Raw genomic sequence first — 18630 nt, 5'->3', positions numbered from 1 at the left:
ATGTGTCTCGACCACACCACCACACCACTACAGTCGGCACAAGTGATAGATGACCTCGAACGGTCAGCCGTCACCACCAACACCATATTATATAACACTCACAGCCTTTGCCGAGGTTTTTCATTATTTTTATGTTTATTTTTGGTTTTTACCATATTGTAATGTTTATAATTTCTACGTGTTTACTCGGTTTAAGTATTAAAACATTTGATTTATTTTTGTAATATCTTTATTCAGACAGTATTTATTTGGCTTCTCGTATCTATCACGTAGCACATATTTCTTGTTGCCGTTAGAAAATCACTAACGTTTCTCATCAGTGTCATCGTCATGCAAATCATCGTTTATATGCTACATAGTCTGAGATAAATTAAACGTGTATTACACCAATTTGTGAATTTATCAAGGATGTCTTATCTCTTGTAATTTTTTCTGGGTTTTCCCGACCCTTTTGAAAACTTTTGGAAATTTTTTACTTTTGACCCCCCCCCCCCCGAAGTACCAACTAGATGAATTTTCTTTTTCAAAGAGGGGCTGAAGTTAAAAATCGAAGCATTATTACTGCTCCAAAAAGTGATTACTGACAAAAAAAAAAAATTAAGAAAAAAAAACACATCATTTTAAAATCAATACATTCATCACACCGCTCAGAATCTAAAATAAACATTTAGACATCAAATAGAAATTAAAAACATAATATTGCGATGCAATTTATTAGAATTTTATTATATTGTTATAACATATATCTCTTCTTTGTCTTTTTAGTAATATATGGTGTTAGTAGTTGTCAACTCTTTGACGTTCAATATCAATTATTTGTAGACCCAAAAAAGCGTTGTACATTGACCTATTCAAGACATCTCTGTTAAATACATTTAGACATCAAATAGATATCAACAACATATTACGATGAAATATAATATATGTCTCATATAGTCATATATGTTTCGATGATTGCTGGGTATACAAGTTTCTACTGTACCTACACGAAATCATAATTTTATTTTACAAATCTTTTATACACAATAGGTTCGCATACACCTAATTGTCCACATATTGGTACTATACCTAATTAACGTTGTTTCCTTTAACGATTATATTACCATATTGTAATGGCGCGTGCACAGCAATAACTTTCATTGTGTTATTGAAAAATTGAATAGCGTGCATTATCGGGCGCACTCGGGCGGGACTGCACAGTGCCGTATAGACAGAGTCGACGGTCCGTGCATTCGACCCAACGTAGGATTTCGCGTGTGTTATTGTTTTATCGCAGTGATGTCTATCTAGTAGTATGAGATCGTACTGATGCATACAAGCTCCCGCAGTATACCCATAACCAGTGTACTCTACGGCGATGCTTACAATTTAAATGGTTTTTACATAATAATAATCTGGGCTGTTCGTTAGCTACAATAATTTATATTTTCGGCGGGTGGGCGGTATACGTTGTGTTTCCAAACTGCGAAATGAATAACGAGACGTTATTGTCCGTCTTGATCACTGTCGCTTGTGTTCAACAGACCGGCACCGACCGGTCGTCGTTCTGCTCGCGGCATTTGCATCGGCCGCGACACGAATACCACCTGACAAAGGAATGCACCACTTCCAATATGCGGACGGTTGCATCGTCGAATGCGACGGAATTGGAGTCTTGCGCTCGATTGGCTGCGACGAAAAACGCTTTCGCATTCACGTACGCTAACTTCACCGAAGGTTCGGAGGCAACTATAATTGTACAATGGTATATTTGGACTCGTTTGGTGACAATGGTAATCACGTGTAGGGGCCATCGGTGTTATTTTATTGATTTATGTCGCATCATCTATTTTGTGTCTATTATGTTTCTTAGTATAATATAGTATAAACAATTTCAAGTGCTCATAATTTATACAACATGTTTCTATACACGTAATACTTGTGGTAAGGGATAGTAATAGTTTGCTAGTTTAGTTATAACTTATGACAATATTATTGAGTTCGTAATAAATTTACTAAACGAAAATATTATATAGTATTGAAAAATTTACGTCAATTCTCTTTAGTTAAATTTATTAAAACTATAACACACTGTAAAATAACAAAACCTAGAAAGTAAAAAAATAAAATATTTTAAAATTCCTAATTATACTGATTGGTTTATAATAAAAACTATCACTTATCACCCGGGAAGTTTGACTAATATTTTTTTTAACCTATAAACTTATTTTTATAGAAATCTTTCAAATTCTATTTCAAAGTAGTTGAATTACAATAAAGTATAATACAAGATATTAAACTTGATTACAATATTTTTGATACATTTTACAATTATTTGTATATTTTCACAATTACAATTAGAAATTTTATTTTCATAAGAAATCAAAAATTGATAGTTTTTTATCAAATGAGAAAGAAATAATATTTATTTTTTATCGGTCATAACATATAAGTAGCCTTATCCCTATTGCTTATTCGTTTATGAATTTAATAATTTGTGTATAAGTTATATCACAGTATGTAAATGAAAGTACATCGCTTCTATTATGATCATATCATACTATGGCGTTTTTTGTGTAATTTTAGTTGGGTAAAAACGCGGGGCTTTTGAAAAGGCAGGGTCTGGTGCCGGGGCACATTAACCCCCTTCTTAGCCATCTTTGATGTTGACCGGATTTTATATTTATTCTTCATTAATATTCTTGATATGAGATTCGTCTTTTTTTCATTAGTTTTCATTGTTGTTTTTATATAACTAGAATTATTTGTTAATTATTCACAAATAATGCAATAAATATAAATCAATAATAAACAGCGCTGCTGAATGAGTGGAGAATTTTCTCACTTGTAAAAGCAAACTTTTTTCACTAAATTGTGATTTTTTCCAAGTTTTAAATAAATCAACTTTTCTTTATTTGTGATTATTATTTATTGCCAACTGTTCAAGTAGGATCTGCATAACCATTGTATTCCATAACCATTTCATTAAAACCACACACGCGTTTAAAACCTATTTGATTTCATAACTGTTGTATAGTAATATGATGCACAATTGTTTTGTTTTTATTTATTAATATATAGGTACAGTATCCATATTGAGTTCCACTTGCAATGTTTTTGATTGCCCAGAGTTCCACCCGTTTCTACTCACTGCTAATGCATCGGTGTACGACTATTATAGCATGTACTCAAAACCCTTGCGTGAGTACCTATAACTGTAATGAACATTATTAATAATATTAGGTATTAAATATAGATGTTTTTACGCCCATATTGTTTATGTGTATATTTTTATTATTATTAATTAAAACAAAAATCCATTATTTTTAAAATTGTTTTCACTATTCATTTTTTACATATAAGTACGATTATATTCAAAAAGCATATTTTCAAATTATTAAAATTGAAATATAAATGTGATAAAAATTATATTTTCATAGTTCATGACTGCTAAACTAAAAGGGTCTCACTTAGTGAATTAAATATCTCTATCATTAAAGATAAATATTAAAAATGTCTGACAACTTTATTACCATATTATTACCATTATTGGGTGTGTTAAACTCCATGTTTATGTATTATCTTACTCACTACACCAGTTATACAAGTGTTCATTATCTACTTGGATCTTGCACTTGGAACGTCGGATTTTTCTGACGACTGTGATATGTTATAATTAGGCTTTTAACAAAATGTCTGCTATTTATATGTGTTCGCTAAATGCGGTTTTGATGTAATAATTAAATTCATTCAGTTTATTCAAAGTTTGCCGCCCCTTAACTAGTGCCACCCTAAGTGGCTGTCTATTTTGCTAATGCATTGGACCAGCCCTGAATGCATCGGATGGTGCACTTTATTTTTTCATGCATAATTGATTGTGTTTTTATTTCAAAATTAAAGTATAATACAGAAATATACCTAAAGGCTTATGCAGTAAAAATAATGTTTAGAGCTGGTAATCTAAATTTTTATTTTGAATGGTTGCTGATTATTGCATAAGCAATACTGTGTTAGCCTCTAATATTTAGTTTTAAACAGTTTTATGCTTATTAAATTATAATTTAAAATACAGCTAGTGAAAACTATACTTGTGCACCTGGCCTTGGTGTATTCGAATTGGTGACGAATCATTTGAACTTTTCTAACGCAATGGTTGCGTGTGAGGACGTCGGCGGCCATCTTGCAAACGTCGTATCCGATTCTCGAACTTCATTTTTGTCCGCGTTGGTATCGTCAGATTTGAAGAACAAAACTATTAACAACCGCAAAGCGTTTATTGGATTATTTTTTGAAAACGACTTTGTCACCATCACAGGTACCTAGGTTACTATAGTTAATATTATAATGTTTATGGTTTTCATTATATACCGTGCTGTGTAGAGTTTAATATACTCAACGTGTAAGGTGTAACACAATTTTATGACAGTGGCATAGCTACTAAAAAGCACCTAGATGCAGAATATTTATTTTACCTCTAAAATTATATTTAAATAATACATTTTGTTCCTATAACAATGCTAAAAGTTTCAAAAGAATGTTAACCTCCAAGAAAACTGCCTCCCTCTATTGCTTTTTTAGTATCCACGTCACTGTTTTATGACTGGCTAGTTAAACATACAAAACGTAACTTAATATTATAGATCCGTCTTAGCACTTAAAAAATCAACCCGAAAAAAGTAATGCATTTACTATAAACATAATTTGTGAAAATACTACACATTTATTCAACTTTAGAAACCTAGCTGGTATAGGTACTGTAAATAACGTAAAAAATCGATGTATAATAAAGATATGATATTTATTCTTACTTTAAACATAATATGTTATATATTATATGTGGTTTAACCATTTATTGATATGAATTTTTTACGTTATTACCTTCCTCCTGATTGTCGGAGGATTTTAGTTATTGTACACTGTATACAACCTATATGTCTAATTTATAATATTACTATAATACGATATATCAACATGCACCTTACCTGGTTCACTGGAATATACGTATATATGTATGCACTTCGATGATGTAATGAGATGATATAGGTAAAATAAGATTACTGGACGTGTATACTCAAATAAAAAACAAGACTGACTTATTAATATATAGGTATAATAAGAACGGTTTAGTTTCGCACGACGGAAACGGACTGGAAACGCACATGCACTGGCAAAGTGGCAACAACGAATACGCTTAATTCATATTAGATCTTCGCAGTAGTAATATAACAGAGAATACCATATATGGACATTGGACATGCAGGGAAAGGGCTACATTCTGCCACAATCTAATTAGGTCATCGCACGTTCGCGTGAATCCTAAACCTTGTAAACAACCTGTTATATAACAAATGACTCACAGCCGTTGACCAGAATGAATCGAAGAGGAGTAGGAAGGGGGCCCTGGAGATAACTCCGACAGACGTGATCCACCAGAGCCAGCACGAGCACTTTCACGTCAGTTGACAGCACAGATATCAATCCCTGTGACTTAGTCTATTTTTCTAATTAAATTACACTCAGAATAATTTACTGTTAATCACACTTTAAAAATGTATCAATAAATTTAAAACTTTGAAAATATTTGCACCATTCTATTTATTTAACCATAGCTTCACCACCACTGCACATTAAATGCTGATTGGCACACTACAAGAGTATCAGTATCGTTTAATAATTTCAAAATTGATAAATGTTGATCATTAATATTTTAATTTCTTTAGTTTAAAAAAAAAAAATAAGATCACGCACCACTTTCATAAATATGTTTATAGTTTTGTTATTAAAAAAACCATATTTATACTAATAATAATATTAATATTAATAACGTATTCAAATTTCACGCGGTGGTCAAGGGGAACCGTTGAGTTGTTTGCCGTTTAGGGCATGGGCGCCAGGTCATCCAAAATCTGGTAGACCGAAGAAAGAGTGCGTGGTTCTCACGGGCAACAGGTATTGGGAAACAGAAGACTGTTCGAAGAAGTTTCCCTACATTTGTGAACTCGTGCCAGATGGTCCACTGAGCCTTGTGGAACGGTACTGCGCGCCTATAAACAACATCAGTAAGAATCGACGGAGGCAACACTTTCCTCCGCTTATACCTAGCTAAGATTTATGATTTATCTTTTTCATATTACACCCAAAGTAGTATGAAAAGGGGGATTCAGACACCTGACCCTGACCCTGACCATCACGTACGTCACAACCCCGCCTCCGCCGCCCGATCCACTACGATACACTAACAATTTTACCTATATTATATACATATATTGTGCGACACGGCGGCCCGCGGGTTTACAGCTATCTGCAACCTGACCTTTTTGTTCGTCAAATTGTATTATGTTTGATATGAATAATATTGTTCCGAGTTTATCGCACGTACACCGACAACATGTATACCCAATATTCGTATTAATCTATACAAATATATAGCCAAACATTCAAGTACGTTGGCGTAGATCTTCGTACAGTGCTTTTCACATGAACAATTGACAGCATTTCTCAATGCGCCGCCGTAAATTTTGTACTTGGGTGATGCCATTAGGAATGGTGTGGGGTGATCGATTTATTTACACGACTAAGAGGCAACCTGTATTATCTAAAATAAACCTTGAGCGGTACCCGCATGAACCCCACGCATACTAATATTCGTTTACGACTAACGATCAACATATAAATCCCGGACTGTGACGAAAAGATTAGAAATTACCTAAATGTTGATCCTTAAATATATGCTATAGCGAGGCTACTGTTGGCAATGCCGTAGCCAGGATTTTTTTTTTTGAGGGGTGAGGCTTAACTTTTGATGGCCATTTATGACATTAAATTAAGTTTGCACTGTATTTTTAACAATATAGTTCATATAATTATACATATTATCAAATTCAGATCAAGTAAGTGTGATAAGAGCGGCGTTGCTTTATCACCACAAAGGATAATAAAATTAATAAAACAATTGTCACGTATAACATTTTTGGGAGTGGGGCTTGAGCCCGGAAGCCTCCCCTGGCTACGGCACTGCCTGTTGGCTCTGGTCGTCTTAGTAATTTAACTTAGTCAATCATTTTTCATTAAAATATACACATTTACATAAATGTGTAAGACATAATTTTATGTAACATAAAATATTACTTATAAGTTAAAAATTATAACTTATATATTGAGTTTAAAATAGCATGTTCTTACCTGTCATTGGGTATAATTAATACTTATTTTTTTACTAATAAAATTCAGTAATTAAAAATACAAATACATTTTAATACTTAATGTACAAATTTGTTCTTTATCACTTAACAATATTATAGTAATAAATTATTAGTAACTAATTTCAAATACATATTATGTAAAATATTTAAAAACAAAATTATAATCAATCATTGTTTTTTAGAACGTAGAAAAAATTGTATTTTACGTAACCACAAACAATTTGAACAAATAGAGCAAACAAAACAACAATGCAATGGCATTATCAACACAAACAAATCAGTAGCCATAAATGACAACAATTAAGTTGTGAATGACAACATTACACAAAAAGTTATGTCAACATTGTACAGGGATGAAATATCAAACTAAAGTTAAATTTGCAAGAATTAATAACAATATATTTATTAATGTATACACCTAAAATACTATTAATATAAAATTAGTTAATTGCTTTTGGTAAAATAAATATACTCTAAAAGTAATATAAAATTTAGTAGTTTTGGTCTTCCTTTTTTTTTTTGAATAAATGTTATCAATATTGATACAAATTATCAATTTGGGTTTTATATTTATCATATATTTCTCTTCTTTTGATTTTGAACGCAGCTGTCACTAGATTATTGTCCGGTGTCCATACATCATCACATATTATAATTTCTGTAGGTATTTCAAACCTTTCAAGTTTATCTGAAATAGATTAAATTCATATAATAAAATCACAAGTATTTAAAACTGATAAAATCAACGATTACATACTTTTTCTACCATGGGCAGCTAACTCATCGACAACTGCTTTCTTCAATATCTTATTCACAAACAACTCTTCAATACTAATTTCATTTACATTTTCAATATTCAATTTTTTAGCCATATCTTTCAAGTGATGTCTGTTGGGAACAACTAACGCAATCGTATACATATGAAATGGATTTCCATAAACACATATATTATCAACAACTGGACAGGTTTTAAGTTGTGATTCAACCTTACCAAGAGACACATACTCGCCACCTTGCAATTTTACTAAATCTTTTTTACGATCTGTAACATACAAACATGATATAAAAATTATTTATATTTACTTAGATTTTAGAGCAGTGTTTTTCAACCTTTGTATCAAGGTGAAAAACCATTAAAATATTTCATACTTTGTGACACATAATAAAAAAAAAAATAAGAATAATGGGTAATATTTAATTTGAATTGGTAAAATAAAATTTGTCGATAATAGATAACTTATTTTTAATCATAGAAATTATATAAAATGACTATTAATTTTTGTAAATCGTAACAAAAATGTTAGTATATTTTGTGTCATTTAATATACTTCGTGACACACTGGTTGAGTAACAATGACTTAGAGTAACAGTTCAACAATAATACTTGCCAATTATTTTAATAGCACCGTCTGCTTCCAGCTGACCAATGTCACCTGTTTTAAACCACCACTTGCCATCTTTTTCAAAAAATTCTTCTTTTGTTTTTTCAGGATTTTTATAATATCCAGGTGATATGTTGTCTCCGCCTAAGAAAAATCTAAGTTATTAAATATTTTCAATTATAATTAGTACTATGAATTTATTAGCTGACCAATGATAAGTTCGCCTCTTGGATATGGTTTATCTGTTATCCTATAGCTACCTTCTTCCCAACTAACTAACATGAAATCATTAACTGTTAGTGGAGCTCCTACACGACCCGTTGTCATATCATCTCCTATTATAATTATTTATGAATTTGAATATCTTAAAAGTGTTTCATTTTACAACATTAATTATTGTACTAACGGCTCATTGCAGATCCACATGAACTTGTTTCAGTTAATCCATAACCTTGTTGAACAACTTCACATAGACAAATTTTGATAAGAGTATGAGTTTCTGGTGACAGAGGAGCTCCTCCACATAGAATGAAACGTATACGACCTCCCAACAATGCACTTGTTTTTTTAAATACAAACCTTCAATAACAACGATAAATTAAAATAATACACGATAAATGATAATAAATGAAAATGTTATGTTAGTAACAGTATTTTATACATGTTTAAAAGTGGAGTTTGAAATCCACATTCCATCCATTTTCTTTTGTAATCAAATGCGAATTTGAATAATGTCTTTTGTAATGTCGTTCCACTGGAAACTTTTTCATTAATGCCTTTGTAGATACGATCTAATATAAGCTATACAAACAAATTAACACAAAAATAACAGTTTTAAAATTACAAACCTTTTTTTGAAAAATAAAATACATACGGGCACTGCAGTCATGACGGTTGGTCGTAATACAGCTGCATCACCTTTTGTACCACGTTTGATTTTACTAGACGTATCAATCATGGTTAACGGTGTAGAGTATCCAATTCTAATTCCACATAATAAACAAGCAAGTTCTATAAAACAATTAAAATAATACATAGTTATGTAAATGAAAATACATAGTATTAATATACAATCGACAAAAAGTGAATTATTTGGTATTTTTGATATGTTGAAAATATTAATTTTCTTTTACATGCAATTTTTATACCAAACTGCATGACAAATTAATGCATTTAATGATTTAATAAAATTTAACGGACCAATTATGGGTCACTAAATCATGTTTAAGGGATAAAGTATTAGCATACTATTGATTTATTAAAATATATTAAGTGATATTAAGTGATTGATCATGTAACCTGGCACCAGAGTACACATAAGTATTAAGAATATACATAAAAAAACACTAATTAATTGTTTAGTTTTTATTACCTCCAAGTAATTCAAAAACATGTGCCAATGGTAAATATCCCATGAATACATCTTTTTTATAATCAATTACAATAGCATCAGTAAAAGCTTTGAGCGTTGATATAAGATTTGTATGTGATAAATTAACACCTTTAGGAGCGCCAGTTGATCCACTAGTATACATAACAATTGCAATATCACTTTTTATTGGTAAATGGTTTTCTATAATAAAAATTAAAAAGTCAATACCTATTTAAATTAAAAATATATTAAAATATTTACCTGTAACAGTATACTCTGACCCCTTTTTCAAAATAGATTTAAATGATAATATTTCAACTCCTTCTTTGTAGCCACTGGTATTTGTCATAGCTAATTGATCTTCCATGTAGATTAAAGTTTTAATTCGAGGAGTAAGTTGTAAAATTTTTTTAAATTTTGGTAACAGATCATGTGACGTAATAACAATAGTTACTTCAGTTTCGTTTAAACCATGTGCTATTGCTTCTTCTCCGAGGGTGGCATATAATGTTACAACTATAATAATTATAAAATATATATTATTATATTAATTATATATTAGATACTACATTTTTACAACACATGTTATATAGATGGAATCTAAGACTTAAATAAAATATAAAGTTACTACAAAAATTATTTGCTATTTTGGCTGTACAGATTTTACAAAAACCATTACACTGAGAATAATAATGTAAAAATGATTTGTGTTATAAGTATGGTGATAACTGATATTATTTACTATATTTAAAATAATAGAAAATAAATAGTCTTATAATATAATCTAACCTATTTATATTCACATATCTTAAAATTATTATTAACGAGAATTTTGTTAGCTAAAATATATAACTTACCAGGTATGTTTTGTTTGAAACAACCTTGGACAGATATCATCCATTCTGCTCTTGTTTCAGCGAATATTGCTATGTTTTCTTTAGGTTTTTGACCTAAGGAAATTAAAGCATTTCCAAAATTATCAGATGCTTCATCTACTTCTGTAAATGTCATCCATCTATAATCTCCCATGACATACTAAAAAAAAAAAATTAAAGGTACTTTTTAAGTTAAATCTTAAATTTCGATTATATTAAAAAAATAAACTATAATAAAAATTTTAGTTTTGCATATTATATACAAAGTAACCATATATTATCATAATTAAATATTTAAAAAAAATTTTTTTATTATTATTATAATTACAAAAATAATAATAATAAAAAAAAAATTCTATTTGATAATTTGATTCTACAACGCTGATATGATAATTAATAATTATAAAAGAAAACAACATTTTGCAAAACCAAAATGTTTAAAATAAGCTAAGCTTTCGAGTCTATAATATAATATAAGAAACATCAAGTATGATTTTAAATTGAAAAAATATTGATTGAGCAATAGCATGATTAAAGCTAGTTTGATATATAACATAGGTATGGACTAAAGAATATATTTTATACAAAATGAGTTTCTAAGAAAAATAAAATTAAGTATACAATTTTAAATAAGTAATAAAAAACAAATAGGTTATTAACATATTCTATCAAAAAAATTGAATATTTGTACTTAAAAATTTAAAATTTATTTATCATTTTATTATTTATTCCCTTTGAGAAATTTGTGAAGACAATTATCAATTAGATTTTTTATGAACTAATCGTATTAGGTATACTTAATACGGTAATAGAACCATTTTATTTTAATTAAATTTATTTTTTACGAAATTAAAAATTACATAATCATAATCATAATATAAGTAAATTCTAACTTTTTTGAAAATTCTTCCATTTCTTTGCACTTCATCTTCTTCAGCAAGTACATCTCTAGTTCCAAGGCAATATGAATCACTATATTTATGTACAGCATACTGAAATACTTTTTGTAATGTATCTATCTTATCTTTAACTAGAGTAAGATGATTGGATGTAGGTTTACTTAAGGTTTTAATGATTATTGTGTGATCATCAAATTTGGTAATATCAGACTGAAAAAAATGAAAATAATTTTATATTAAAAATGAATATTACTTTAAAATTCTATTAAATTTACTTAATGTAAAAACTAAACTAATAATCATATTTAATATGTTTATATATTTATGATAGTATGAAGGGCAAATGTAAACCTCTAAAAAATGATATAGTAATTTTACCTAAAATAATTTTGCTTCCATATTACATTCATGTTAATTCCCCAAAAAACATTTTATAAAAAAAATTAGTACCGTTTTGCTTAACCTAGAGGACAACCATGTAAAGGCTCTTCGAAAATATCTGTATTTTTAATTGATAATAAATAATATATATGTATAAAAAATATTTTGTCATGCTAGTTTTATTAAAATTATTATTATTGGTTACATCATGATGATCATTTTTTTATTGAGTAATAACGTGATAATTATGAAATGTAGTAATTTATGAAAAAATGAATGAAATATAGTTATTTTTGTTCTTTATAATTTTGTATTAGCTAATTTAATAATTATTGTCGTTTTTTAAATTTTTTACTAAGCAACTATTTGATTTATGTATACATAGTAATTTTATGTTAACTTCTGTTTGAATATTCTTTAATGTATCTATAAATATAAAAATATTTGGATGGCTACAGTTAAAATTGTCATTGATTTATAAATGTTAAAATATAATTACTGAATTGATTTGACTATTACAATTTTATTCATCAGTGTTCAGTAGGCAAGGCCGTAACTAAGGGAGGTTAAATAATTATAAGTGATATTATAATATTAAATTTGAAGGGTCGTGAGTAGTAAACCGTGTATACTTACAAATATGATTAAATATTAGTAAATAAATACACTTAATATTACAATAATTAAAATAAATTACAAATATTAATATTAATATATTTTAAAAGATAAACATACTTTCATTTGCTTGGACTTATGCTTCTTATTCCATGGATGTTGTAATATTAAATATACAGGATATGTTATGACATCATATATAAAGGATATTGTCTTGAAAGCAGACAATAAATAAGCATTTTCCATACTGAAAAAAATATTAATTCAATATATTATATTAAAGAACTTAAAACACAAAAATACGCTTCATTCCAAGATATTTATTCAATTATTAAAAAAAACATTTGATATACCTAATATACTTTTTTTCTTTTTTTTTTAGGTGTTATTTAAATCTAAATTAAATCTTTTTAAAAATTAAGTTAGGTACTAAAAAAAATGATAGGTAATTAAGTAAAAAATTATTTTATCGTATGAATAAGTCATTTTAATGATTAGGTTTATTAATACCAAAAATTCTAAAAAAAAAACTGTTATGATGCAGTTTTTAGTAATAGTAATTTAAAATAACTAAAAATATAATGCAAAATAAATAATTAATTTTATATTAGGTACTGACAATTTAAACTTATATAATACAATAATGCATTATAAATGTTTTATAAAACCTATATATAAGTAGCTTTACCTGCTTTTATATAATATACATATAATATAATTTAATTATATTTAACTAAATTTATATATGTGCAGAATGTACACTATGTACTAAATGCGTAGAAAAAAGCTAACATAAAAATTAATATATTATATATCATTTAATGTTATTATCATAATACTAAAAATCAGTAACACAATAATTAGACTATGAACCTTTGGAGGCGTATTTTGATAAAACACAAAAAATAAAACTTAACAAATTAATTTATATGATGGTAATAGATTTATTTATTTATCTTTATCTAGTACATAACTATAATATATTTATTTATTAGCTATACCAACAAATTATTTGCCAATTTAATATAGGCTTAGAACAAATAATTTAATATTTTAGGCACTTTAAATAAAAAAATTAATGATCATTTTTATTTTTATGTATAAGTATAAGCTACTTGGTATTATTAATTATAATTACTTGTTGATTTTATTTATATATTTTTATAAATAATATATTAAATGATTAACAACTTTACAAAAAAAAAATGTTTATTAATTAGGTAACTACCAAACAATTAATTATTATTATTATTATTTTAATGATGTATCGGCTACTATTATTCACTTTAACCTTCATATCATTATGAAAGACCAATCATAAAAATGATTCGGTAACCTACCTAATTATATTTATTTAGAAGTAGAAATACTATAATTATAAATCAATGTTTGACTTTGTTTAATATTTAGTGTTATTTTATTAATTTTTAAAGAAAAAATAGGTAAACACTTTTCAAAGTACAAAGACACTAAACTGATAAATATTTAGTAATTACAAAACAATACAATTTTTTAGGTAAATTTAAAAAATAGTTAAAATCATTATTTATTGTGTGGTACCTGCATAATTTGATGTTTTAAAAATAACAGTACCTATGATAATTATTAAAGCATGGACTTTGATGCAAGAAATATTTTTTTTAGAGTGATAATACTTTCCAATTAAAACATTTTATTCATATACTAGGTACAGAATTTAAGTATGAAACTTTCATTTTTAATGTTTTGGATTATCATGAATAATATGATATTAATATTAAAATTTAACATTATTGACAAATAGGTTTAATTATAAAATTAAATATAAACTACAATATCTAACATGGGTATCAATATTTCTATGAATGAGTATTCCAATGCATGGGCATGGTTGGATTTACCTACATAATAAACCATTGGATAAGTTTGGTTGTAATAAATAGTTGGTTTAACATAATTTACTAAGTATATGAAACATGAATATCATAGTGACAACAACATATCTATAATGCTTGGTGACATTTTTCTTATTATTGAAAAATGAATAAGATACTAAAATATAATACTCTCTCGCCAGTAAAATAATTATCAAATGGAAAATGTATAAACACGAACGATGACAAGTCATTGGCAAAATTGGGATGAAATAAGCGAGATGAATACACTGATGTCAGTGGAACAATAAATCGACAACAACTGAAATGAAACAGCGTACCGAGTAAAAACAGGAATAGCATGGCGTGTGTATGAAGTTTATGGTTACGAGAGGAAAAGTGTATAATACAAGAGGTACCAAATAATGTGTATCGTTCATTGTACTCACTTGTAAGGTGTGTAAGGACGATGTGGTATAGCGGCGACTGGGCAACAATATATATATATATATTTATATATACACCTTATATTATGATTATATCGTAGTGACTAGAAGTCTAGAGACAATACATGGCGAAGTGTTGGAAAACGACAGTGGAGGTCTTGGGACGGTACACCAATGTCCGCACAAAAGTGCGGCGGGTTAGCAATGACAAAGGAGACGTGTGTTCCAATCGTCGACGTTGCGATAATACTACTACGACGGCGATGATGACGACGAATCTTCAGGCACGAACGACAGCGGAAAACAGTAAAACGGTAAATAATAATAACATTGTTAAAAAATAAAAATACGGCTCGACTGGTATCACGGATCGACTCGGTGATAATGATTTTCAAACAAACGTACTGCACACTATCAATTACACGCGAACGCAGCACGCACGCACGCGCACACCGCACACGCGGGAGTGGGATGGACACGGATAATAATTTATTATTGTCATAATGCATAAATATATATATATACATATAATAATGTATTATCATGCAAGCTGCTTCGGTGTAGTATACGACGTCAATAAGTCATTCCTAGCCGAGTATAGTATTATTTAGTTAGCGTTTAGGTATATAATATTATTATTATTATCATCAAAGCAATATATGTAGGTAATATGGTACAAAATATGTATAATATTATAATATTGTGTTGTTAGGTATATAATAAAATAAAATGTATAATATATTATAATATTATAGGTGTGCTTAGAGTATGCCGTAGTTCGTGGTCGAATTTTAATAAATAATTATAATATCATTATAATATATTAATATGTGTACGATAGGTAATGGCCGAGACGCGACCTCGTGAACGACGAATAATATATAATAATTATTATTATTATTATAATATTAATAATCGGACAGTAGTTGATGACGCCTGCTTCCGACCACAGAATTTCTTCTCACACTATACCGAATAACATACACTGTTCACTTGTACGCCAAGTACGTCACGTTATTATATGGTATAGAAATCTGTGTTGGTGACGAACGGCACAGACAGAGTTATAATATATCGTTTAATATATTATACGAACGTATATAGTTAATACCCGTGTGTCCTATTTAACTATATAGCAGGGAGAGGGACAAAAAAATGTTTATAAATATTTTACTTACCGCCACATGACTGCTGCGCTGTAGATGGATAGATATAGTAGGTGTACCTATACTGTCGCAGAGTGTAGTAAATATTATAGGTACCTTAAAATAATATATTATTTCAACGTACAGTTTTCTACGATTTCGTTTCGTCGGTCCACAGTATTATTCGCATGCGTGTATAGACACTGTAGACCGTCGGTAATATATTACATTAAATCGACGGCAGTAACAATAATAATAATAATAATGTCGTGTAGTAGGTATAATAATGACGTATAAATATTATATTAAGACGAAAGCCGCACGTGACTATATTATTTATATTAAATTATCCTGCCCCGAGCTAGGTCACCCGAATACGAAATATATGTATGTACACCTATTATTTGCGGTTAAATTATTTTATTGCTTTAAATAGGCGGATATGATGTTTTATGCGGTAGATATTATAGGTGTATGCCCTCGATCACCACCTTAGCTATATTATGTACACAAGTACTCGCGGTGAATAACAATATATTAACGTCTTATATGCCTACGTAAAATGCTTATTGTTACCACGTCGTAAGTACCGCAGAACTATACGATTTTATGAAATATGTATACGCTCCGTTAGGATTACTACTGAAATACCGATGTAATATTATAATTTACTTAGTAAATGAAGCGCGACGCTTGTCTGTCGGTCGGCGAGTCGGTGCGGCGGTTCATATATATAAGTATAAACGGGTACCTATACCTACGATATATGTATTATTTATTATTATTGTTGTCACTGTCGTACGACTTCGGTTTTCGATTATTACTGAGTAGTACAACTGACGAACGTATTAAAATATAAAAATATATAATATCAAACGGGATAGTCGGTTGAGGTAGAGGTAGGTAACTATAATACTGCCGACTACGAGACGGTGTTCCAACGGCGGCGGCTATGATGACCGCCTGGCCGCCGTTCCGATCGATTTCCGCGACGACATGACCGCGGCTCTCGACAATATATAGTGCGGGCGCCTATCGTACGGCTGGTACGGATCACGAGTCATAGAGAGCACTGCCCCAATAGAGCGTAGTAACCCGCGTCGCCAGTTATTAATTAAAATACACGTACCTATTGAACACAATTATACATTTTAAAAGGTGATAATTGCAGGCACCTATTGATTTCATTACGTTTACGTAAATTTTATTTCGATCGACGCGATTCCAATGGTATCATACTTTTAAAATGTATAATCATTCTAAGAGCGTTACGTTTAACGTTATTTGATGACTCGTATGGGTCGCGGGCACATAGGCATCTAAATGACAATAATCGGGGTAGGTAGGACTCGACAATGTCTGAATGATGTTAAGATGTTAAGATTACCTACTTGTCCTTTTTTTTATTAAAAAAACATCCATCTGTTGTATTTTTTAAAACTTTAATATCAGATTGATAAAAATATTACTGCGCACAGAAAGTGCCCAACATAAGCGGCTAAATCATGTTTTAAGAACCATTATATTAAGCTCGTTATATTTTATTCATTAAATATTTTAGTGATAGTGAATACCACCTATATAGTATACTAAGGTACGAGTGTTTTTGCATGTATGATGTATAAAAAAAGTAACGACATAATATGCAATTACTTTAAATAAAAAGTATAATGTAATTATATTAATAATTATATTTAATAAAAACGCCTATTTTTTCACTTATTTCGAATTTAGAACTAAATTTATCGAATTGTGTACCTGTCTAAATCTGTACGACTGACTGCTGTATAGACGTATAGTATTACAATTTATATTTATTAAATATATATTTTTTTATTTTTTTTTAACGTGTAATAATAATAGACTAAGGGCACACTTGAACACACTGTGCGGTCTGTACACATATGTTTAACTGTCAACTATAAGACTTAAAGGATCCGTCCATCGTCAAGATAAATTGGATTGACCGACATAAATTAACGTCCGGTGACATATTAAACATTTTTCTAGGTTGACAACGAATACATGCCAAATCACGCTTCAAGGTCTATTCACACAATCTTCTAAAATATTATAGTTTTTTGTGCCCTATGGTCCATGGATTGTCCAAAATGTTGGCCTGTCTTATCATCTTAAAAATGTGGTGTTGTTACTAACAGTCAACAGAGCTGCTTTAGTACATTTTGTGTTAGACGCAATTGGTCCATACCCGAGTAGAACTCACTCAATTTTGGTTCTAGAGTACCTATTATAAAATTAAAAGATGACAATATTTCGGGAGAGGGGGGGGGGGCAAGACGCTGAGGTTTTTTAAAAAATTAAAATTTTGAAAAGTTAAAGGTTATTTAAAAATTTAAAAGTTTTTGCTAATTCTAAATGATTATAATGAACGTCTAAAACAGTTTAGTTTAGTTTTGATTCATAGTGTATTTCAGAGTGTATAGGTTATGCTTTACTGTGTCTGTGTCACTTAACTCTTGT

General features: G+C 29.2%; 2 protein-coding genes across 4 annotated transcripts; one reads left to right on the top strand and one right to left on the bottom strand.

Moving 5' to 3' along the window:
- Window positions 1–1254: 1254 nt before the first annotated feature.
- On the top strand, window positions 1255–7777 carry LOC132924486 (uncharacterized). Its single transcript, XM_060988838.1, has 5 exons — window positions 1255–1716; window positions 3061–3180; window positions 4052–4294; window positions 5832–6038; window positions 7364–7777. Exons 1-5 carry the CDS (start codon window positions 1470–1472, stop codon window positions 7483–7485), a joined length of 939 nt encoding a protein of 312 aa, XP_060844821.1. The 5' UTR covers window positions 1255–1469; the 3' UTR covers window positions 7486–7777.
- Window positions 7213–17096, bottom strand: LOC132924485 (long-chain-fatty-acid--CoA ligase 4). Of its 3 annotated transcripts, XM_060988835.1 has the most exons (14): window positions 16822–17096; window positions 16183–16266; window positions 12826–12952; window positions 11704–11919; window positions 10793–10970; window positions 10197–10451; window positions 9936–10136; window positions 9438–9574; window positions 9225–9364; window positions 8970–9142; window positions 8773–8898; window positions 8570–8707; window positions 7939–8223; window positions 7213–7869 (listed from the first exon to the last, which is right to left on the bottom strand). In XM_060988835.1, the coding sequence occupies exons 2-14, from the start codon at window positions 16188–16190 to the stop codon at window positions 7715–7717; spliced, it is 2139 nt and encodes a 712-aa protein (XP_060844818.1). In that variant the 5' UTR covers window positions 16191–16266; window positions 16822–17096; the 3' UTR covers window positions 7213–7714. The 3 variants fall into 3 exon arrangements, with proteins under 3 accessions (XP_060844818.1, XP_060844819.1, XP_060844820.1); XM_060988836.1 differs by lacking the exons at window positions 16183–16266; window positions 16822–17096 and adding an exon at window positions 15008–15399; XM_060988837.1 differs by lacking the exons at window positions 16183–16266; window positions 16822–17096 and adding an exon at window positions 13394–13501.
- Window positions 17097–18630: the final 1534 nt, after the last annotated feature.

Source organism: Rhopalosiphum padi, chromosome 3 (assembly GCF_020882245.1).
Source record: "Rhopalosiphum padi isolate XX-2018 chromosome 3, ASM2088224v1, whole genome shotgun sequence".
Lineage (NCBI taxonomy): Eukaryota > Metazoa > Arthropoda > Insecta > Hemiptera > Aphididae > Rhopalosiphum > Rhopalosiphum padi.
Note: the sequence above shows the minus strand (reverse complement) of the source record. Positions and strands in the feature narration are given on the sequence as shown.

Bases quoted from the DNA above. Each gene is read 5' to 3' on its own strand.
- LOC132924486 (XM_060988838.1), top strand. From the start codon at position 1,470: ATGAATAACGAGACGTTATTGTCCGTCTTGATCACTGTCGCTTGTGTT. The intron at 1,717-3,060 runs GTTCGGAGGCAA...ATTAATATATAG, and splicing joins GTACGCTAACTTCACCGAAG to GTACAGTATCCATATTGAGT. The intron at 4,295-5,831 runs GTACCTAGGTTA...GCGGTGGTCAAG, and splicing joins CGACTTTGTCACCATCACAG to GGGAACCGTTGAGTTGTTTG.
- LOC132924485 (XM_060988835.1), bottom strand. The intron at 8,708-8,772 runs GTCAGCTAATAA...GATTTTTCTTAG, and splicing joins AAGAGGCGAACTTATCATTG to GCGGAGACAACATATCACCT. The intron at 7,870-7,938 runs GTATGTAATCGT...AATCTATTTCAG, and splicing joins AGCTGCCCATGGTAGAAAAA to ATAAACTTGAAAGGTTTGAA.